This window comes from Cyanistes caeruleus, chromosome 5 (assembly GCF_971803275.1).
Source record: "Cyanistes caeruleus chromosome 5, bCyaCae1.hap1.1, whole genome shotgun sequence".
NCBI classification, from domain to species: domain Eukaryota; kingdom Metazoa; phylum Chordata; class Aves; order Passeriformes; family Paridae; genus Cyanistes; species Cyanistes caeruleus.
The window spans coordinates 39417685-39442547 of NC_141705.1; the positions used below are offsets into that span (position 1 = coordinate 39417685).

Consider the following 24863-nt stretch of genomic DNA (forward strand, 5'->3'; position numbering starts at 1 on the left):
TTCTACAGACACAGTTTTACTTGCGAGGTTTGGAACTGACTTGCAGCTCTCATGAGGGACAGCATGATACAGATATTAGTTATCAGTGAAGAATCAGTAACAAGAGTTGAGCACCAAGGCAATGTTCTTTCAGTAGCTATTTTTGCTAGGCAGACATGCTTGCATTTCCTGTAGCATTTTTATTTCTTGCAAGTTTTAGGGGTACTTTTTTTCTTGCTTGATTTTTTGAGAGTATAGAGAATTATAATTAAGCCAAAAGCTTAATTAATTCTCTGTGATTCAGTCTGAATGCAATGGAAAGATGAAACCTGTGTATTTTGTGGAAGGAACTCCCTGAGTACCAAATGCAATATGAAGGCCAAATGAGCATACATAAAATTCTTGAGGACATAATGATTTCCCAAAAGCCATTCAACAAATCTAGATCACAATGTTCTCACCTGCTCATCTCCTGTATCATCTTCTTATCCTATTGGCTATTTTCTTCAAACTCCAAAACTCCAAAGAAGTGCCTGCTTATGGTTTTCCATGCAAACCAGTTTTTGTTTCAAAGGGACTTTTTAGTATTTTTCATTCTTCTGTTATTCTGTTTCTTAACACTTATCTTTCACAAAAAAAAAAAAAAAAATCCAACCCAAACCAACTAATTCTTCCTCATGAGTATGAGGAGGTAAAACTTTCAGTTTTTCTCATGTCTGCAAGGACAGAAATGCTGGCACAATGGAAGAGACAGAAAATGAGAACTGGAAGAAAGAGTAAAACCTCCTGTTTTACTGGCAGTGCCAGTTTATGCTGCACTGAAATTATCCAAATACAACATAAAAAATACAGTCTGAGATGTGAAGTGTGCAGAAATCTACAGCAAAACATCTGAATAAAGCGAGAAATATTTTAGATTCAATTATGACAAAAGTGGATTAAAAATTACAATCTTTAATTTGTTCACTGATTTCATGCTCGATGTCTGTCATATATTGACACTTTAATGAGTGCCTGTCTACCCAAACATTACTGCAAGCATGGAAAGAATGCTAGGCAGTGCAGAGAAGATGAGATGGATTTGTTAAGAGTGTATGTCAGGACAGAAAGAGAGGTCTTCCAGGCTCAGGACTTGGTGAAGTCCTCTGAGAGCTACACAAAAGCTTGTGGAAGACATGCCTGAACCATAATGATCAGATAAAAACTCAGTTCACTGAAACTTTTTCTGTTTCTTATATAGAGGTCATTACAGGGGAGCCACACTCAAATTCACTTGAGTTATTCTCTCCAAATGTGAATCCCTACAAACTCCAATACACTGACTATGCAGACAGTTGAAATTTCTGAGCTGTTTATACATATCAGAATAAATCACATTTATAGATGCAGCTTGGATCCAGTTGGTTTTGTAACTATTCAAATTATGGTTATATTTGTATAATTCAAAATATTGACTGAAACAAAGTAGAAAAAGAATGCAGTAGACTCCAATGATAATCAGATGTCATTGATAAATGAACTGTACAAATTCTTAGAATAAGTGGAAGTGAACTCGTCCTTTGTTCTGTGAAGGGATTTGGAATGTGACTGTTGAAATTGGCTATGGGCAGCTCAGTCATGGAAAGTCAGCAATGGGAAGATTACTGGCTGTTACTGATAAATAAAATTGTATGTTTTTTCCATATTTAAAAATGTATTTTTGGGAAAAATAATTTCCTTAGAAGTTCTATTTTTTTTTCTTTCCATCTAGTTATAAGCTGCAGAACTCTTTATATGAAGAAAGAACTAAGAAATTTGTATAATTTAACTCTGTACAATACTTTAAAGCTTTGAAATGAGTAAAACATTCTGTACTGTAGCTATTTTAATCTCATTTCTGTACTAGATATCTCAGCTGTGCAAGCTACAATATTGATTCATCGGGGTGGAATGAAATGTGACTAGCAACAGGGATACAGAAAATTCTGTTGATCTGATTTCCTTTCCCTGCCACTGCTCCTGACCATGAATACTTAAGCCTCTAATATATTAGCCAAAGTGTGAAAAAAAAAAAGGCTCTGGGATCGGAGCAGTAGCTTCAAAACTGTTTCAAATTTAAGCTCATGGTTTCCCTACTGGGGTGGTACAACTCCCTTTCCTCCTCTATGCCACTCTAGAATCTCACAGAATCACAAAACAACCCAAGTTGGAAGGAACCCACAAACTTCATCAAATCCAACTCCTGGCCCTGCACAGGGCATCCCCAAGAGTCACACCTGTGCCCGAGACCATTGTCTAAATGCTTCTTAAACTCTGCCAGGCTGGTGCTGTGACCACTTCCCTGAGGAGCTTGTTCCAGTGCCCAGCCACCCTCGGGGTGAGGAATCTCTTCCAAACCTAAAATCCAACCTAAACCTGCCCCAACACAGCCCCATGCCATTCCCTTGGGTGCTGTCACTGATCACCAGAGAGAAGAGATCAGTACCTGCTCCTCTGCCTTCTGCTTGTGAGGAAGCTGTAAACCATTATGAGGTCCCCTCTCAGGCTTCTCCAGGCTCAGACCAAGTGACATCAGCTGCTCCTCATACAGCTTCACCTCCAGACTGTCCACCACCTTCGCTGCCCTCCTTTGGATGCGCTCCAGTTGCTTTATATCCTTCCTATATTGTGGCACCCAAAACTGCCCCCAGCACTCCAGGTGAGGCCACCGCAGAGCAGAGCAGAGCAGAGCAGAGCAGAGCAGAGCAGAGCAGAGCAGAGCAGAGCAGAACAATCCCCTCCCTTGCCCAGCTGGCCATGCTGTGCCTGATGCCCCCAGGATACGCTTGGCCCTCCCAGCTGCCAGGGCACAATGACTCATGTTCAGCTTGCCATCAACCCAGACCACTAAATCCCTTTCCACGGTGCTGCCTTCCAGCCTCTTGCTCCCCAGTCTGTACGTACATACAAGGGTTTTCCCATCCCAGGTGCAGAATCCAAAAGTAGTGTTTCTTAAACTTCATACACTTGGTGATTGCCCAGCCCTCTTAGTTTGTCTGTGTCTGTCTGCAGGACCTCTCTGACTATGAGGGACTCTATGGGAGTTCCTCCCATTTTAGTGGGATAAAGTGATATCACTGTATATAGTCATGTATATAGTCATTAGAATATAGAAGCATAAAATATATAAATTATAAACATCTCTGTAAATGGTGTTTCCTTTCATATTTAAAATACATAAACATGACTTCCTTTCTTATTCGTACAAGACATAGTAAGCAGCACACTGAAATCTCCATCCTATTTTCCACATTCAAGTCCAGGAGAGGTATCATGATGAAACTATTATTTTTTTCAACAGACTCCTTTATTGCATCCAAAGAAATTCAATAAAACATTGTAATAATAGTTTGAGTGCCATCACTTTAGCTTTAAAAGTGTGATGGGAACAATTATGCACACCTGTCTTAGCAGCAAGGATGAAGAAATAAATGTAGGAAACAGCACCTCCAGAGAGCTTCATCAAAGACTTGGCAGCAGAAAACAGGGCTCACAGTACCTTTTATCCCAGCCTTGACAGATGACGTCAGATTCCAGTCCCAGCAGTGACATTTCAGACCTTGAAAACATGCGTTGGAACTACTGTGATTCAAGTGCTCATCTCTGAAATGTTTCTTTTCCTAGAACATCTCTGATCATCCTGTTACGTTGCAGATTATTTACTGCACGCCTTCGCTGAGTGGATGACGATGTTTACTCTGCATCAAGCCTTTCAATATCCTCATTCTAAGAGCAATACTATCTTACATGTTAAGGGCTAAGCGGCAGCATTCAGATAAAATAAAGTATCTTTTTTGTTTGAAAGATGCTGCCAGTTCTGCACAAACACAGAAGAAACTGTCATAACACAATCTATGTGCCAGAGTAAAGCTATAAAACACTTACTAAAATACTTTAAAAAGCAGGAAAGACATAGTTCATAAGACAGCTGAAGTATTTTACTTACATAAATGCAACATATAGAGACCTGAGTATCTCTTTACATTTATAAAAGATGTGTGCTTAGCAAACAAAATTAATTTTCATTCAACTATTTTCATCCTACATAATGGCATTAATTATTTTACCATTTATTAGGAAAGGTTTTGGCTAATACAAGGGCTTTGTCTGCTTTGGGGAAATTATTCCCTTCCAGTCACACTGTTCAACGTTTTCACATGAACCCACACATCTTGCATTATTGTCTATTTTAGATACATCTGACAAAATAAATGAATAAATTAAAAAAAAACCACAAAAAAAACCCCAGACTAATAATAAACTGTCCTTGCTTAGTTTTAAATGAAACCTGGTTTTGCAGATTGGATTTTAGCAGGATTCTGCCTCTATTCATTGTTTAATTGGATATATATTTAATTTCTGTCACTTCCTTAGGGATTAAAATATATTTGTCAATGAGATCCAATAGAAAGCCTTTTTACAGTTGCTATTGTTTTATAGTTGTTCAATATTTAATCTCCAAGCAATTGACAACTAATTGTTGTTGACATTTAATTGCATGATTTTCTAAAGATCTCTTTTGTTAAAGAGCTTGCAGTACAGGTCAGTAATGTTCAGAACATGCTTCCCAGGTACACTCATCTTAGGATCCCAATGAAGGTAGAGATGATTCCTACCCTAGGTGTTTTGAGTAATTGTGCAGTGAGAGTTTACTGCTGCTGTTTACACATACAGCCTATACAGGCTCCTTGCTTATGACAGTGCAAAACTATCAAATGTCCATAATGTACCTGTTCTGTTTGACCTATACATAATTGTAGGCAAGTGAATAAAGTACTGATGAATTAAACTATATACAAATTTGGGCACGTATGACTTTCCTACTAAATAAAATTCTGCTGGTTGCATCTGCTGTGTCATACTGGAGAGTGGAACTATCAGGAAATTAATCTTCTGCTTTCAGATGCTCCCTTCAGCCCATGTGGGGTACTAGTGAAGCACTCTTGTGTCAGTGGGTTCAGTCTAGCCTGGATGTTCTGGACAAGAATAAAATTTTTTTGGGTGCCATTTGAGCTGTGGGGCACAGAGTTCTCTCAGAGCTGGAGGGGAAGGTTATTACATGGAAAACATATCATTCTCTGCTCTTATCAGATACTCAAGTACCAGTCCTCTCTGGCACTTCCAGAATTATCACATGCAACTTTTTCAAGTATTTATCTATTTTTCTCTATCCTCCTCAGGCCTATACTCCGTTGCCTGGTAAGGAAGACCATTTGGAATCCTGTCCAAGATAGTGTGATGTGGTCAGGGACACATAGCATTGGCCCAGGAGCAATGGTTAAATGGAGGCTGGGTTAAAGGGACTTGTCACCCTAACAGTGACCTCCGACACCGAGTCTTTGGCACATCATTGTGTTTAAGAGAAAACACAGTGCTTTTCCTGCTATGTTACCTTCGTGAGGAAAAGCTTTATCTGTGTGACACCAGTCACACAGAGGGTGGTCAGGGTGAGCTGGAGTCTGTTCTCCCCTACGGGCCAGGGACACCACACATAACCAGATCCCGGGATGCCGAGAGTGCTCCCCCCACACCACCGAGCTGTGTCTGACACACACCACAAAAACCCTCAAGCTCCAAAACCCTAAGTATATATGGTGATCCCAGAACATAAATAAACATTTCTGTTTAGGAGAGCCTGGCATTATTATACAGTCAGTATCATTATGGGGTCACTACGCCAGAGTACTACAAATTACTATCAGTATAGTAATTTGATATTATACAGCCTTTTCTTTTTATTATTGTTAATTTTAATTACATGATTCTGCGCGCTGTCAGCACATTTATAAAACAGAAAAACTAATCTCTCCCAGCAGGTCCTCAGTAACAGCAGCCGTGAGCTTTAGATTTGTGTTCCAAGCGGGCGCCACAGACACCGAGCCCGGGTGCGATGTTTACACCACCTGAAGCAGCCGGGGCGCCGCGCCGGCCCCTCACCCTCCATGGCCGGACCCTCCCCCGCCATAGCCCCTCCCGCCGCCTTTCGGCGCACGCGCCCGGGGGCGGCTCGGGGCGACCGGAAGTGACGTTCCGGGGGCGGGGCCGGGGGTCGCGTGGCGCGGGAATGGAGGAGCAAGAGGAGGTGGTGAAGCTGCTGCAGAGCATGGGCGTGCGGCCGGGGGGACAGCGGACGGCCGAGCGGGAAAAGGTGCTGGACGGACAGCTGGTGGCTGAGCTCGACAAGGTGCCGGACGGGCAGCGGGCGGCCGAGCACGAGAAACTCGTCATGCCGGACGGGCAGCTGGTGGCCGAGGAGGAGGAGGAGGGGGTGCTGGACGGGCGGCTGGTGGCCGAGCAGGAGAAGGTGCTGGACGGGCGGCTGGTGGCCGAGCAGGAGAAGGTGCTGGACGGGCGGCTGGTGGTCGAGCAGGAGAAGGTGCTGGACGGGCAGCCGGAGGCCGAGCAGGAGAAGGTGCTGGACGGGCGGCTGGTGGCCGAGCAGGAGAAGGTGCCGGGCCCTACGGAGAGCGGTGGGGAAGCCCAGGTCCCTCTGTCCCCAGCCGTGGGACCGCGCCGCTCGCCGCCGCCCGCTTGGCCCGGCGCGATCGCTGCCGCCCTGCCCTCGTCGGACTCGGACAGGTGGGTTCGGCCCCGGCGCTCCCCCCGGGTCGCCCCTTGGTCGCCGGGGCCTCGGGGCGCTGTGGCTGAGCGGCCGAGAGCCCGGTGTGCCTGGCCGCCGCCTCCTCCCGCCCCGGTGTTTCACCCTCTGGAGCTTGCTCCTTCCCGTCAAAGGTGTAATTTTCAGTTACATTTTGCCTGGAGTCTGTTAAATTAGGTCTCCATAGCGGTGCCTGTAGGGGTGTAGGATTTAACGAAAGCATGAGTTTGGTGGTTGCGGCCTGGAGAGCCTGTTGGGCCACCCCACCGGCTTGACTGGTCCTCACACAATGCGCTTGCAGCTCTTGGGGCAGGACACCCGCGGAATTACTGCTGAAAATCCTGAGTGTATGAGTGTAGGATATTGGTATCTCAGTGAAAAAGCTCATTCTCAACTTCTTTTTTTTTTTTTTTTTTAGTAAGAGGTTCCGTCTTTTACTTGCTGCATCTGTGCTTTGATGTTCAGTATAGTTGGTGACAGGTAACTGGTTAAATGTGGGCTCTGTTGCGGTATTAGAAGTCTGCACACTTTGGTTGTTGCAGTAAGTCTTGTGTTTTCTTATCCGGCTGGTGCAGCAAGATGGCCATGTGCTTCTCCTGACTAGAGGAGACTAAAATAAAACTTAACAATCTCCTCTTAAAGATACAAAGCTTCGTTAATGGATAACTGATTAAAGTTTGACTTCAGAAGTACTTTTGTTGGTTCAGAGTTTTCCTTGACTATCATAAAGTGATGGAGAGTGGAATTCCTGACTTCCAGGGGCTTCCCCTGTGTCTAGTGTTTTTTACTTCAAAAATCTGTTGTGTTGATGAATCCTAAATATGAAATTTTAATAACTTCAACTAAATTATCTGTCTTGTATCTCAGTCTTCCTTTTGTTTTGTTTAACTCCTTCCACTGGTTGGCCTTTTAGTCTTGATTTTTTATTTTTTTTTTCTTTCTGGTGTATTGATGTTGTTCCAAGAAGTCCACGTTTGACTTTATCAAACAGTTCATTTGGAGAGGTGCTCTTAATTCTTGTCCTTACAATGAACATTTGTTGGAATAATGAAAGGAGCAATAGAAAGCCATCCATTTACTTAGGAAGGAGACTGTGTGATATTACAAAAATCTAGAAAGGAGTGTTTGGGTTATTTTTTTTTGTTTTTTTATTCAGGAAAGAAAGGCTATTTTGCATAAGTTTGCTTATCTCAGTGTAGTTCTTGTGTAAGGTTTGTATTGTGGTTTTTCAGTTACTAGGATCAGTTGCTCCACATTTTTTTCTTCCACCAGCCCTTGAAGGATTTAGACCTTAGCTAAAGTGAGCATGTTAACATGAGTAGGGACTAGTTCCTTACTTCACTCTTCACTTGAACATGACAGTAAACATCTCTTACAAGTGTTAGTGAGAAATATTGAGTTACTCTGTGAGAATATTTACTGGGGGATTTGGACAGGACATAAATTATGGAACTAATCACTTCTATTTGCAAAAATTAGAATTTTTTCATCCTTCATTGTGCAAGATGCATTGCTTGGATTAAGTATTTTCTTAACTTTCACTCAGCTAGTGTTGGGATTTTACAAGAACAGTGACTGAGAAGGCAGTATTGTAACTCCCATGTTTGTTTTTTTTATTCAGTGATACAGATTCAGATAGTTCATCAACTACACTCTCCTCGTCATCTTCAGCAGTATCAGAAGAAGATGATCGTCTAAATGAGAAGGATAATAGAGCACCCTGTATTAGGACAAAGGATGAGTTGCCTATTGATGTAAGTACAATGTGGTATTTTTAAAACCCTTTCCTACTAACCCAGCTAAAAATTTATATTTTAACTCAGTCCTCCTGTGTCAAGATGGGGCTAGAATCAGAACAGTAAAAGAGAAGCTCCAAGGCTGAGCTAGACACAGTTTAGTAGGTAAAGCAAAAGCCACCTGCAGAAGCAAAGCAAACCCAGAAATTAATTTATCACTTTGCATGGGCAGGCAGGTGTTCTGCCATCCCCAGGAAAGCTGGGCTCCATCATGTGTAAGCATTGCTTGGGCATGCAAACACCATCACTCCAAATGTCCCTTGTTCTCCTTTTTCACCCAGCTTTGTATGCTGAGCATGATGTTACCTGGTATGGAATGTTCCTTTGGTCTGTGCAGGTCACCTGTTCTGGCTGTGCCCCTCCCAACTCCTTTTGCATCTCCTCACTGATGGGGTGGCATGAGAGGCAGAAAAGGCCTTGGGTCTGTGTAAGTCCCACTCAGCAATAATAAAAACATCTCTGTTATCAGTAATGTTTCCAGCACAGATCCAAAATGCAACCTCATAACAGCCACTCTGAAGAAAATTGACTTTTCTGCAGTGAAACCCACCACAGTTAATAACACAGAAGGTTATGTTTTTCAGGTATACATATTAAAGAATGTTAGTGGAAATGTTTTAGAAACCTCTTGCTTTGAAGCAAGGATTGACACATACTGTCTAGTGTGGCAGAAGGTGCCCTTTTCAGATACAGGCTCAGAATTTTGCCTTCCTGCTGGTCTTTGGCCTTTGAATTGCTCTTACAAAAGTGACTTAGTTAAGTCTTAGCAGTGAACTTGATTTAATATTGGAAAAATCACGGGCCGGTAGAAGGATGTGGTGTTTTTACCTGAATTCAGGTTTGCATTTAATGGTATAACATTTGGGAAAGTCTTGGCCTTTTTGATCTTTGTGTTGGTATCTAAGCCTTTGCCAAACACTTTTGTTAGACTGAAGATTATCAGGTGATGTGTTGATAAACCAGGATAAGATTCTTCTGTTTGTGTGGGATTTTATTTCTAGTTGTGGCCTTTAAAAGTGCAGTTCAGTGCTAAGATTTGAACTCTCAGAATTCACAGGGTGTTGAATTTGAAGATGATGCTTATTCTAGTTGCCTTGTGTTTAATAAAGCCTTTACTGAATTCCCAGCAGCATAGTATATACATGGAAATATCAGTTTATGAGTAAATTGGAGGTAGATGATAAACTTGATAATCAGTCTTTGATAGTAGATTCTGAGCCTTATATTTGAGGAAAAAAAACCTAATTTGAATATTGTATAGTACTCATTTTTGTATCTGAAGTTTGGCTTTTTGAGTTCTTTCTGATCTCTAGTTGTCCTCTTGTACCAAATGCAACTTCCAGCTAATAAAAATTTTCTTTGTATAGGTTGTTGCAATGTTTACATCTTCTGTAATGATCCAAGTCATGATATAAATGGACAGACTCCATTTTGTTAAATCAGATGATACACATCCGGTGTATTTTATGTTCTATTACCTCTTGCTGTGTATATTTTTCTTCTAGCATGCATGGAATGTTATTGCAAGTGGTCTTATTTTTTGATTTCTGATTAATTACTGAGTTGTGATGGAAATATGTAGAATAGTGTCTCTTTAGGAGAGATGTCCTCAAAAGTGGTGGTCCCCCAAGATGAGTTCATTTAGGATGATTCTGAAAGAGGCAGATGAAACCAGATTTTTAGAAAATCAAAACTTAAAAATGCCAAGGGATTTTTACAAACTGTCAAATTTCTGCAGTGACAAAGTGGTAAGTGCCTTCGTGTGATATTACATTCTAAACATTGACTTGATGTTTGCAGAAATTGCCTCCTGTTGAAGACTTATCAATAATTCTTCCAGATGATGTTGAGCTGAAGCTCTTTGGGACAGTTTCCAGCATCGTTGAGCAGCTAGGTAGGCAAGATACATTTGCTTTGTTTTCAATTACTGTAATTTCTGTGTATCTCTGCATGAATTGTGTTCTTAGCAGTTCCTTCGAAGTGTCAGTCCTGCAGCATCGTGTTTCTGGGAGTAACAGGGTGCTGAATTAGAATTTGGACTAATAGATGACATTTGTGTTGAATGTTCCTTTATTTGTGTTCCTTTTATTTGGCTTCCATGCATGTATTTTCTAACTTCTGTGTTTAATTAAACATTAATTAAAACCCTTTTTTTCTTCTACTGTGTATTATAGTTTTTATATTGATGCTGGCCGCAGTTATTGTATTTTAAGTATTTTAAGAAAACCTTCCACTTGCAAGTGATCTTTTTGAATAATCCCTGAATATATAAGATCTGTATAACTAAAAGCACAGATGAAGTACAATGCAGTCCTGAGCGCTTGCTTGTTAATATATGAGGACAGGAAAAAGTGTTTCTTCAACAGTGCAAGTTCATTTATTTATTTGTATCTTTATTCGTTCCACTTCTGGCACCGTGAGCAAATGAAAGTTGTCCATGTCAGCAGTCAGAGGATGCTGTGACTAACATGATTTATAGGTAGAGGGTAAGCTTAATGGGATTGAGATATAGAATGGATGTAAGCTTAACTGCAGGCATAGAGATTGAGGGATCGTTTTGGATCTATGTGGGACCTTCAGTATTTGGTAAGTGAAATCAAAGTTTTGCTGAAGCTCATGTTACTAAAATATCCACAGTATGGTTGTATTTAAGCTATTTCAAGTGTTCCATTCTGCTTGATATGCATTCCAGGCAATTTAACTTAAGTTCAATTTTGAAGTTAAAGCATTTATATTGAATGTAGTACAAAATAAAGTGAATATTTTTTCTATTAATTTTTCTTTTTTAAAAGACTTCAGGTAATACAAGCAATTCCTCTACATTATTTTATTGGGGTGAGATTTAATTTCATTCATTTGCAGGAATCAGGGTTGAGGGTGTGGAAGGCAGTAATCTGGTTCCTTTCTACTTTGCCCTTTCTTGCTTATTGATTATAATGGGGTCTTCAAGAAGGCTGCCTTCAGCTAAAATGGTAGTTATTTTAAAACAAGTTTAAAAAAAAAAAGCTAAATAATATCTACTGTTACTCTTATTTTTGGTTTAAAATATGAAGGTATAAACAAAACTGTTTTAAAGACTGCAGTTTTGAAAACCATCCTAAATTCTAATCCTCAGTGGGGAGTATAATCTTTTCAAATACCACTTTACTGGTAGGTGGATTCTTCAGGCTGCGTCCTACTTTATGTAATGCACATGTATAAGGTGTTGAATTAGATTTGTTGCTGAAAGTTAAAGACAAGCTAATAATCATAATGAAATAAAACTGCATGAATGGCATAAACCCCCAGGACATCTGTGATTATTTTTTTGCTTTTACTACCTTGCTTTATGACTTCTCCTTCTCCACATTTTAGTTTCTTTTGGAAAGTTTCTTTCAGCTCTTCTGAAAACAGGCCTCAATTTCAGTTGACTTGTGGCTGTATTAGGCACCTAATTGGGGATTGTGTTTTGATTTTTAAGCAAATTGATACCTCTGTACAGCAGTTTACATCTCGTCTGAGAGGAGTTGATTCCTCATTTGGAAGCCACAAATACTATTCTGATACAACAATCAGTATTCTTTTTCTGTCCCTTTGATGTCCCTCAGAATTTCTGCTGTTCTCTGTAGCAAGCTTCTAAGTTCATCAGTCTGCAGTGAGTGAGTGATACTTAAAAGTGGATATTTCATCCTGTGAGGTACATTTGAGGCCAGAACAGTGTAGGTTCATGCTTGCTGTGCAGTAGCTAAAAGAAAAATGTCAGTACTTTCTGTGAAGTTCTGCTCAGTGTATCAGAATTTAACAAAACTTCTGCTGTGTTTTGCTTCAAGGTACTTAAAGAGAAGAGAAAAAAATCACTGTGTGGGTTGGGGCCTGGAAAGTAAACAGCTTGGGTGTATATGAGAAACTTTCCCTGGGGCTGTACTTTTTGCCTGCAAGAGCAGAAGCTGGTAATTTAGGCTGCGTTGGGGTAGGGGAAGCTCTAAGTCAAATAGACTGGAGGTGGTAATATTTCTCCTAAGTTTCATGGGACTGGTGCATTGTACATTCTCAGAATATATTTTCCTTAGCCTACTGCAGGCTGGGGGCTACATGTGGTGAATCAAGTTGAGAACATTATCTGAGAGTTTTTATGTGTTGTTTTTTGTCAGTTTTTTTTTTATTTTTTTGTTCAGATGTTTGGGGGTTTTTGTCTTTTTTTTTTACTAAGGTATATTTCTCATGAGGTTTGAACAACGCATTGTGTACTTTCACTGTATATTTTATCTTAAAGGTAGGCACAAAAGAAATTGATTTCAAAAGTTCTCTTGAAATCCAGTGAACTCTTAAGCCTGTAGAATTGTCATACCTTTGTTTGGCATGTTAAGGTTTTTGCAGATTGCAGTAGTAGCAGTAATGTTTAGTTTGGTGACATGTTGATTGCTGAAAGTCCTTTAATGTAAGTTTAGCAATGATGATCTTGAGCTTTTGTTGGAGTATGAATGACACTGTGTACTTGAGTGGCTTTATTTGCTGATGGAAGGCATTGAGAATGCTTAATTGAGCATTCTGTTGTTTTACAGGTAGAGAAGTTTAATCATCATTAGGCCCAAATGTGAGATTTCTATGGCATTAAATTGCAAAATGTATAAGAGATTGTGTATATGCGTATATAAATGCCATCAGTTGCTACTGTGACTGAACTGCCAGGCAGCTTTTGTGTTCTGGTGTGATTCTTAGGCCTTTCTCTCATTACCCCAGAGAACAATAACTTTGTAAGCAATGTAAGTATTAGCATTTGTATATCATTGGAGAGGGTGTGTGTGATTCTAAGTACTTTTATGTAGGTGCAAGAATACTTGGTTGCAGCTCTGCAAACTTAAGTAGATGAGTAGTGGTGTGCTTTAAGTTTTACTGCAATTAACTACATGCTGTTGAAATACAAAATTCTAATTTAATTTTTTCTTTCCATTTTAGTAATAATCGAATCACTGAAGGGCCTACCTCCGATAAATGAGGAAAGCATAATTTTTAAAGAAGATCGGCAAGTAGCAGGAAAGGTGTGTGTAAATTAAAAACTTGTTATTCTGGTATAAAATTGGAAGTATTCTTTAGCACTCCAGAAAGTAGAGTTGAAGTCGACTAAATGAAAGATAATGTTTCCTTGATAGATAGTTTTTCTTTGCCTTTGACTCTTGCTGTATTCATCTGTTTTTTAATTGCAAGAATTCCTATTAATTGCATCCTTACAGAATTACAATATCTGCTGAGTTTCTAGTGTTTGATGAGAGTGCTTGTGGAGAGGAACAGATTGCTTTCAGATGTATGATGTTTTGGAGTAATAGGCTGTGTACTCTTTTACTGCTAGATAGAGGAAGTGGTTAGAGTGAAATATTACAAAAAATGGGGTATGTTTTCTTCTGTGCTGTTCTGATTTAAGGCCAGTGAGGAATGTTTGCTGAGAGGGTTGTTGCATTGAATTTTTTGTAGAAGGGAAGCCATCATCCACAATGGTAACTACTGAAATATCTTTGAATGCTAAATGTTTTACAGAATAAATTTAGCCTGAATTACATATGTTCTGTAAAACATGGAAAAATTCTCTGCTCTCCATGAAACTGGGGAACAAGTGGTAACTGCTATGAAGACATCTCGTTAAGATGAACTTTGAGGAAAAAAATGATCAGGAGATTGTTCTAAGTGTTACGAGACTTGAAAGCATAACAGACACAGTAAAATAGAGATTTGACAAAAGGAAGGAATATGAAGCATGTGAGAACTTACTTTTCCATATAACAACAAACAGTAGTTGGAGAAATATATTGTCAAACAAAATTTGGTAATAAAGCTAAAGTGTGAAAGGAACTTTCGATGCTGCATTTTGAAAATATGTCTGTCTTCTTAAATATCATTGTCTACAATGAAATTAGCCTCTAGTAATTTACTTGCAGTGTATTTAAACATTTTAATTTTATTCCTTTCAGATATTTGAGATATTTGGTCCTGTTTCACATCCTTTTTATGTGATGAGATTTAACAGCTCTGAGCATATCAAAGAGAGAGGTATTAATGTGCAAGATAGCATGTATTTTGCTCCATCAGTTAAGGACTTCACCCAGTATATATTTGCAGAGAAACTAAAACAGTAAGTCTGATTTCTTTTCTAATCTGGTTATAATTGTTTTTTTATATAGCTAAAAATGTTGGATTGAAGTTGAGTCTTCAGTGAGAAATTATAGTACTAAGCTTAACACTAAACTTCATATTTCCTTTAGATAGTCTCAACTATGTTGTAATAATAAGGCCCTGTACTATTTTGCCTTGGAGAACAGTAAAAAGTAATTGTAAACTGTGAGCTTTTAAAGTGCCGTAATTACTAAAGTTTAGCTTCTTATTCTGCTTAATATACTAAGCTTGCTTGCTTTTTGTGCTGCTAACTAAAATACCACATCCAGAAAAGTTCATTGATACTTCTCCACGCCCTCTGGCACTCATATACACGAGTATAAAAAAAAGACAATTTTTCAAGCTGAACTTTCCAGATTTTGTTGTTCTTTAGATTCTTGTATAGTTTCAGAACTGATAATAAACTTGTTTGCATTCTGAACAAGTCTGTATTAATTTACTATTTTTATTTCTTATTACAAGGCTGGAATTGAAATGTAATTATCAATAAATCTTATACGCAGTTGGAGGATGACAATTCTAGATAAAAATTACCCTCTAAATTTGCAAGAGGAGAGGGATTTGAGTGACAATGCTAGTATGATGTTCAGAAACTTCTCAGTAGTGTTTGTGTATCCCAGTCTGAGGAAAGTAGCATGCATAAATAAGTAGTACTTGATGCCATTTAGAGGGAAATCTACTCAAAGACACAGACTAAGAAATAAAACGTAATAAATGACAGCTAGATACTAATGTTCTAATTATTGATGAGCAATCATCTGAAATAACTATAGGTTAGATATCTTTTGTTATACAAGTGACTTAGTTTCTGTTTATTAGGATTAGTTCTCAGGGGTTGCTTAATTGTCTGCATTCATTACAGCTGTGCCACTATTCATACTGAATAGTTCTTTTCTTTAGTCAAAAGTGTAGTTAGACCTGCAGGAGTCCTTTTTTTTATTATTTCTTTTTAACTTCCTCATTTCTGTGCAAGCAACAAGCATATTTTCTTCCCTTCAGTAAGGACCAAAATAGATCACTTGCTTGCTCTGCTGCTTGTTTGTTTTTCTGCAGCATTTTGATGCCAGCTGGTCTTTGATTTGCGCTATTAAACTTTGTTGCTTAGCACAGTAAGTGCACAGACTTTAATCATCTGCTTGTTGCATCAATAACCGTGTGCTGTACTCAGCATCTGAGATGGGAGACTTGTGTTTTACTTTGTTTCATGCTTTGGAAATAGTTTGAGGAACCATTTTTCATTTGGTAGTACTTCACTATCATAGGTGGTAACTGAAACCTAGGCTAGATACTTCAGGCTTCCATGGCTTACCAGCACAGCTGAACATGCTTCAGACATTGCTTCTTGTCTCAATTAGGATGAGTAGTGTGACTTAAGTTATAGCACATTGAAACAGTATTTTATTTCTGGGTCTTGGCAGTACAGTTTCTTAAGCTTGTGTGAGGCATTTGGTGCTATCAGTTGAAGCTGCTTTCTCAGTAAATACGTTTTGTTACAAATGGATTTAGAATTTCTCATTTCTGACTTATGCTGTAATGCTACATGAAGAAACCTTAATGCTATGTGAATGGTTTGTAGAAAAGTCAAGCTTTGGTCAATGATCCACTAGAAGACTTTTGGACATTAGTAGATAGCAAATTTGATAACCAATAATTTTTATTTTCTGCATTTTTTTTTTAGTTTGACTATGTGCAGACCAGATTGTAGAGTATTACAGGGTTAAAGTTTTAAAACTGCTGTTCAAAACTGTGATGGTTCTTTGAAAATGAAAGGAATCAAGATTAAGATCTGGAAGAAACACTGAGTTTAAAGCTTTTTCTGAAATCTGAAATGCAATCTGCTTACATTGTACAAAGTTGCAGTGCTTTGAATAAGCCTTACACTTTATAGAAAAATAAGTGAAAGTGTAGTGCAAAACTTTCTGAATGCAAAGTAATTTGTTGCTAAAGATAGGCTTGTGTTGTATTGCCTGAAACCCGGTTCTAAAAAAGCTCATGTATTTTCATGATTCCTCTGAATTACCTTTTGTTAGACTTCAAGATCTTGCAGTATGACTTCACAAATCAAAGAATTACTATATTGTTCTTTGCAGAAGATATTAAATATTTGGGAGCATGAAAAGCGGTTTTTGTTTGCTGAAATGAGGAAGGCTGCTTTGGGAGAGGGAGATAAGCTGCCTGACTTTGAAAGATTTAAAGCTTGCAGTCAGTGATGTTACGTATTGCTGAATGACCACAGGTCTTAGGGGTTCTTGTGTGCTCTGGTATTTCTGGAAGGCATGTGTTGCTGCAGAATAACAAGATGAAGGGAAGAAACAGTTCAGTTCATAATAATAAAAAGCTTTCTGCAGCTGAGAAATTACTTTTATATAGTCCTTATCGTATGTTGCTCTTTGTAATGTTTTCTTCTAATTGAGCTTTAAAATGTCTTCTTTGCCTTCCTCTTTACCTCATAATCTCAAAAGGACATGTAGAAGTTTTATGGTTAGGGATTGAGGCACTATGTACCTCCAGATGACTTACCAGTGCTCTTATGGGTGTCACTAACGACCTCTGAATCCAGGTTTTATAGTTTTTTGTAGTTACTGCTACTTGATTCTTGCTGCCTTGTTGAATACATAAAAGACTCTTGGTTATTAGAGTACCAGCTGAAGGCATTTCACACTGACATACTGATGTTTTTTAACTCTGTCATTCCATTTTACAAGTAAGTATTTTCAGTATTGCACTGTTTTATACAGTTTTTTTACATAGATAAGGCTTGTATGTTGATGTTTCAGACCAAAACACATAAAATTTGAGAGCAACCTGAAAAAAACCTTCAACAGACTACTGGCAGTGTAATTTAAATCTATTTCACAAATTCTTTGCTAATCAAAGAAATTACTTGATTTTTAGTGAAGGACTTCACAGTGAATTAAATAAATTAGACTAATCCAAATTTATTTTGGTGCTTGTCAGGCAAGAAGATTGAGGTTTTGCTTCTTTAAATGTCTTTTGCCTTGCAATTTGATTTTATATTTACAACAAAATAAAAGGTGAAACCTAGTCATCTAACTAACACTGTCTCAATAAGATTGTAAGCCAAGTGCTGAGGTTTTAGGATTTGGAATTTACTTTGCTGTAGTTATACTGGAAGCCTGTGCTCTACTGAATGAGTTCATTGTTCTTTTTAACTGAAGATACATGTCCTGAAACCAGAAGAATAAGAATGCTTGTGATTGTAGTCAACAGCATAAGAAAGTTGCAGTGAACTACCTCAGTTCAGGTTCAAATCAATTAAGGTTCTAAAGGATTTGTTTTGAGAATATTGACCAAAACTTAGTATTAAACTAGATTTTTCAAGTGTAGTGAAGCCCTGAATTGATCTTAACATTACTGTTTGCTTTTGAACAATATTAAAAACCAAGTAACTCTTTGAAAAGAGGAAGCTCGTGTTCTAGGAGACTTTATCGTGTTCTAGCTTTCCTTTATCGGATTGTCTAATTTGTGTTTTTGTTGTCTGTTTTTTCTTTTAGGGAAAAAGGTTCAGATGCATCTTGGAAGAACGACCAAGAACCACCACCTGAAGTAACTATTGGGTTTTTTTTTTTGTTTATTGTTTTTGATTACACAAGTCATTTGTGGAAAAAATTCTGTGCAGAGCAGCTAATTAGCAAGATATCTTTTTATGGAGACAAGAATTGAATGTACCCCTTCATTGAAGGAAAGGATCATGCTTTTCTTGGAGAGGTCTCATAGTGAATGTAGGCAGTACTACCTGTCTCTCTGCTTGCTTTTCGCAGTTAGCAAGATGTGTATCTTCAGTTCCTCTACTCCTTCAAGAACGTATTTGACAACCTGAATATTTAACTTAGGGTTGCAGTGCTTTTACCTTCCCTAATAATTTTGCTTCTGTGAGGCAGATTTTGTCCCTGTCATTCTTTCACTGCAGCTTTGTTTTCAATTGGCCACAAGCAATTGTTTGTTTTTGAAGGCTTACTAGTACTCTGCAAACTTACTACTTGGACATTTAAGCTGTCTGCTCTTCAGAATTACCTTGACATCTCTGTTGCATCCTTTGAATGTCTTAGTAAGCTTTCTCTACAGTTTGCTGTTATAAAACAGTAGTTCCATGAGAGGAGACTGGCTTCTTCCGCAAAAAAGGCTGACATGCAGAGTTATGTAGAATGAGGAGCTCCCTGTGACCATTGACATCATTTGCTATAGGATCTGTAAATACTTCTTCAGTGACTTTCTCTTAATGGTCTTTAACTCCACTTCAGCTATGCATTTTGTGAGTATTCAGTAAGAATCACAAGGCTGGTCATTTTATTGAGATTTGTTTTACGTCACAGCAGTTGAGTCACTTTTCCTTGCAATTCCTACTTTAAGCATACCTTATCCAAAGTAGATGAAACTACTACAAGCCTTATGTCTACCATATTATTCTAAAGAGATCTGTGTGCTTGTTTTCAGTCTTCCAAATGCTTGCCTTTTTAGCATAATTCTATGCTATGTAATATATGCTTCTCACTCTATAATTTGGTAGAAAAGGTGTATTTTGTGGGGCTTGGGGGTTTTTCTTTTTGGGGTGGTGGTGTTTGGTTTTGTTTCTCCAGTGTTCTGACTGATTTTTAGGATGGAATAGACTGTTTCAGTTGGAAGAAACCTACAGCAGTCAGGACCGGCAAGTTCAGGGCTGATGCTGAAGCATAAGCTGAAGCATGTTGTGAAAAGCATTGTCCAAATGTCTCTGAAATACTGACAGGCTCTGGGTTTCAGCCACCTCTTGAAGAAGTCTCTTCCACTGTTTGACCACCATCTCAGTAAAGAAATTCTTTATTTCCAGTCTGAACCTCCCTGGTACAGTTTCGGACCTTCCTACTCATCCTATTACTGCATAGCACGTAGAAGAGATCATCACCTCTCCCTCCCCTTTGTTAGGAAGCTATAGAGAGCAGTGAGGTTGTCTCAGCCTCCTTTCCACCATATGAGGCAAGTCCAGAATCCTTGTGTGCTTTTCACAGGACATGCCTTACAGTGCTTCACCAGCTTTGTTTCTCTCCTCTGGATGCAGCATAGCCAAGGACTTTGGTGTTCTTGACATGTGGGGCCCAGAACTGCACAGAGCACTCAGGGTGAGGCCCCCCAAGGCTGAATGCAGCAGGACAGTCACCTCTGTTGGTTGTCTGCTCGTGCTGAGCTTGATGCACCCCAGGATGGGGTTTTGCCCTCTGGGTCCCAGGGCAGCCCCTGCTGACCCACACTGAGCTGCTGCTGACCAGCACCCCTGGATTTGTCTTGGCAGAGCTGCTCTCCAGCCACTCCTCTCTCAGTTTAGACTTGAGCCTGGTGTTACTTCATCCTAGGTGTGCAGCATTTGGGCTCATTAGATTTCATCCCATTAATCACTCTTCGGGGCCTCAAACTGTCTAGATCCTTCTGCAAGGCCTCCTGTCCCTCAAGAGAGTCGATGGCAGTTTGGTATCATCAGCAGACTTGCTCATGGTGCTTTTAAATGCTGCATCCAGATCATTGATAAATACATTGAACAGAACTCTCCCTGGAACTGAGCCCTGAAGAACTACACCCTTCAGGCAGTTCTTCACCCATTGCACCATGAACTTGCCCATCCCACTGCTGGACAACTTGTACAGAAGGATGCTATTAGAGACATTGTTAAATTTTGCATTCACAGTCCTTATCCCAGGATGGTTATTCTGGCTTGAAGGAGAGATGTTGTGACATGATCTTTATTGTGCTCAAAGATAGGTCCTGTAATGGTGTATCAGTCTCTCAACTTGGAATGTTGCTTTTTCCACCGTAGTGAGTGAAGATGATGCATTTTGAAATACTGATTTTGTTTCCTGTAAATGAAACTGAGCTGTGTGGTACTAACTTCTCTAAAATAATTCTTGACTGTCAGTTCTGGCTGTAAATTGCCTTCCTTTCTTGTAGACATAATCTCACAGAGAATCATAATTTGAGAATTAGAAATGTTGTATAAGGATTGGACTGTAGGTATGTTACCCATAGAGCATTGAAAAACTTAGAGACTTCTGACTAGTCTTAACTAGCTTTAATTTAGCAGTTTTCTCGTGATGATGATACCAAATGGGCTTATTGGCTAATTGTGAGCTCTTCTGTTTTTTAGTCATGTTTTAAAAGTTGTCCAGGAGATAAACTAGATATGTAATTTCAGTTTGTAGGAACTCATGAAATTTTATTGGCCAAGTACAGGCAGTCAGATCTGCAGATACAGATCCATTGCCTTTTCCAAAGATTTTTTTCTTAAATATTTTTCTTCATTTAAGTTTGCTGTACCTCACTAAAGAAAGGAACAAAGGAAGCTTGAAAAAAGTCAGTGATGACACGAGTGTGCAGTCTTCTGACTGTGTGATCTGTCTGTGTGCTCTGTTTTGGAAAAAAACACGTCTAATATCTTGTAATCCTCAATTAGAATAATCTTTGGTTATTTCTAGCAGTTAGAGTTTATACCATGCTGTCCCAAGCTGTCACAGCTGATGAGCTGATAGAAAGTAGTTTTTGCTGTGAAGGTAATAGCTGTTTACAGGGGTGCAGATTAAATTTTATGCTATTGATGCTTGAAATTGTCTCTTACAGCCAGACCCTTTACAAGACCTCAGATTGCAGCTGATTTCTGGGCAGCCCCTGTAGTAAACTGTATGCAGTTGTTGGAGTCACTTCTTTTTGATGTGTGAGGCTTCATTTTTGTACTAATTAATCCATGGTAGGCCTTTCTTACTTGCTGCTTTTAGTTATATGGTAGGCATTCCTTTTTTGGCAGGCTCTTAACTAGCCCAGCTTATTTGTAGAGCCACTAATACAATCTCTTCTAGCTTTGTTCTTGGGGTCAGAGGATGACAGAGTTGCTCTTTTCAGGAAAATTAGAAAGGATACTGAGTCATGCATCAATTGTGTTATGATAAATTTTTGGAGTGTTAACTTTTTTCTTGTGCTGAAAGCCATCTGATTTTTGTTTAAACCAGGTTTTGGAGTTCAGTGATGATGAGAAAGAAAAGGAGGCAAAACAGAAGAAAAAGAAGCCTCACAGTCAAGGAAGAAAGAAAGTCAGATCAGAAACACTTCCATCAAGTGAGTGAATGCTATGTCAATGCTTTTGTGTGTTACTCTAAGTTTGTAATGGCCTTTTATAACTATCTTAGTAATTGAGTTTTTATACAGTTAATAGTAATTCTGTACTTTTCAAATTTGTTTGAATTTGTGGCTACATTCTGTATTTATTATTTTAGAAGAAAAATAAAGTTGTATTCTCTTGAAATGGAAACCCTGTGGAAGGGAAGTGACACAGCAGCAGAGCAGTTGTCAGAGGAGAGTCAAAGGCTCTTAGAACAGTGTTGGGTGACACACAGTGAGGATTCTGAACAGATGCCACCATTTGGATGGAGTTCAGCTAAAGCCTTTGAGTGCTGGGAGAAGACAGAGGAAGGCCATATGCAATTTTTGGAAACCCACTTCTTTGGCATTCAAGGGAGGAGAGACAGGTCTTAGATGGAGAATTTATTCCTCTGTCTAAAAGGAAGCTTTTCCTCATTTCTTCTAAATAACTCTAAATGGTGTAGCCTGCTGAGAACCTCTCTGTTTACCTAATGCAGCCATTGGATGAACGAAGCTGTATATAGATTTTCTTAATATGAATAGCTTTCTTTACTCTCCTTTCTTCTGCTGTTGTATCTCCTCCAGGTGCATGCTTGCAGCTGTGCTCTGTTTACCATAACCAGATTTTCTCTTCTCTCGTGCCTCTTTACTGACAAATCTTTGATTTTTGATTGCGATTTTGGTTGAATAATTCATACTGCATCCCTTGTTTTCTGTTCTCACTGGTCTGCTTTGGCTGCATGTTTTTTATACCTCTCCCTTTAAATATGACTATCATCCCTTACCCTCTTCTGCTGCTTACTTAGCAGATTGCTTCAGCTATCTGCAGCATGGTGCTTCCCCCACTAAATTTCTCAGACTCCCATGAGTTTGCTGCTCTTCCTTTGTAAAGCTGGTAGACATTGTGCCCTGCTTGAAACCCTTTTCTCTTGATCTGTGGGAGATCAATAGCTGTCCTTTAATATTTCTTGTACAGTACAGTCCTCCCTTATATCAGTCAAATAAAGCCACGGTCTTTCTTTGACTGGCTTTTGCCCTATGGTTTTGACAGGTTTTTTTTCCCTTAAGAGATAGATCTGAATTGTGCTGTACTTTCTCTTCATTAATGATGGTTATTTTCTCCTGGTTTCTGTTAATCTAGCATATGTGTGTTTTCCACCACATCCTTTTCCTGCCAGCTTATTGCAGGCCTGCCTTTGCCTAGGGCTTCCTGAAGCTGTTACTGAATTATGTTCCATAACTGAGAACACAACAGGAGGAACTGCTGCACTCTGTCAAGCCAGATAGATTTTGATTTGCTGTGGTTTTGGGTTTTTTTTATTGTAAATAACATGGCACAAATTGGTGTGCAGTTTTGGTTGTAGAATTCAACAGCAATGATACGTCACAAATAGAGGAACAAGGTTGGTCTCAGATGAAAGTTTACATGAGCATATTAAAATTGTTTGTTACAGTATTTGAAAGAATGAACAAAAATACTCAATACTTTACTTAAATGCTTGCAAGAGGCCTGGTTGTACCAAAGGAATCTTAACTCTTAATCCCCCATGAAAATGAGTAGGCATTCTGGCATCCCAACTACCTTTCCAGACTTAAAAACATTTTCAGCTTTGAAAAGCCATGGAGTCTAATGCCAAGGATGAGATTCACACGGGTTTTTAAATTTCAGTGATTTTATGCGTTGTTATATTCCTGAATACCTTGTTGCTCCCAGCCATAAAATCCTTCTGATGGTTTAAGTTCTGCAGCTTTTTGAATCTCTTAACAGCTCTTTGGAGCATCTTCAGCATTTTAGTACTTTTCGTTTTATAGTTCTAATCCCATTAAAACTCCTATGATATTTATATAAAGGGGCAGTATATTTGCTATGAACATTAAATATATGCTTAGAGTGAGCTGTACAGGGAAAAATTTGTCTTTGAAAGATGAATGCTGAAAGTGAATTGGCTAGAGGTACAGATTGTCCTTCTTCTGATAGAGTAAGTTAATTTTATTAATTTGAGCTTGAATAATTTCTTGTGTCCTGTGTCTATGCTGTTATACCAATTTGGAACTGAAGGCTGGATACCCCTTCAGTGTAATGCTGTGTTGATTTATCTTTAGTTTAAAAATGTGTTGTTTTTAATCTTGTTTCAAAAGCTTCCAAAATACAGATAATACACAAAATTCGTGTGTTCCTGACACATTTAGACAAATGGAAAGTCTGTAGGGAAAGAAGATGAAATTTCTTTTTTAAAGACTAAATTTGCAACTCTCAGGATCATCCTTTTTGTATTACTCCAATCAATCAAGATTAATTACTAAACAGTAGGTTTGCTGGTATTATTTTATTCTTCATGTACTACTTGCCAGTATTATTTCTTGATAAGATTTGTTTTTAGATTTCCTTGACTTCACCTTGAAAGATTTGTGAAGACTAAACTTGATCTTTCCAAAATAATATCACAGCTGTGTGTATGTGGGTTTCTTATATTTGCTTATTCTTTAGGTGAGAATAAAGAATTTCATCAGTCAGTGCAACAGCCTGCTTCAAGTTACGCAAGAGGATACCACGGCAGAGGGTTCTTCAGGGATGTGTGTCCTCCTCCATCAGGCCCTCGAGGGTTTTTCAGGCCCCAAGTAAGACCACCACAGCTGTACTCTTCAGACAGGAGGATATACCAGGAATCACCAGTGTTTCCACCACCTTATAGAAAAGAATATCCAATGATGCAACAGTATGCCTTTCCTCCTCCAGATTTTGGTTATGTCAGTGATGGGTATCAATTCCACCCTCCACCTTCAAACATGAATATGATGTGGACAGGCCCAAACATGTACAATTCATCCTACTCATTTCTGTCACTGCCACCACCACCACCGCCACCACCACCGCCGCCACCTCCTCCAGACTGCCACTCTCCTCAGTTCAGGCCTTACTAAGATTCCATGTGTGTCCATGTAGAGCCCTGCAGTTTACAGGAGGAAAGAACAGCCTGCCAGGACTGCATTCCCTTATTCTGGAGATGGTTTCTTTTACTGCAGCAGTAGAACAAATGCAGAGTTTTGTGCTTTGTGGGACATCTGTAGAAAATTATTTTTTTCTGTATATGTTACCTGTTTCCAAAAAGAAATTTATATGATAAAAGTAACTGAATATTAAGTAATGGTTTATTTTTATAGTATCTGCTACTTAAAGATGATAAATAAAAGCCTTTTGGACACTGGTA

The 24863-nt window shown here is 38.9% G+C and overlaps 1 protein-coding gene across 1 annotated transcript; it reads left to right on the forward strand.

Moving 5' to 3' along the window:
• The first annotated feature begins 211 nt into the window (after positions 1–211).
• On the forward strand, positions 212–24863 carry NAF1 (nuclear assembly factor 1 ribonucleoprotein). Its single transcript, XM_086890383.1, has 8 exons — positions 212–6576; positions 8217–8349; positions 10192–10285; positions 13327–13409; positions 14334–14494; positions 18051–18102; positions 21525–21630; positions 24143–24863. Exons 1-8 carry the CDS (start codon positions 5888–5890, stop codon positions 24574–24576), a joined length of 1752 nt encoding a protein of 583 aa, XP_086746509.1. The 5' UTR covers positions 212–5887; the 3' UTR covers positions 24577–24863.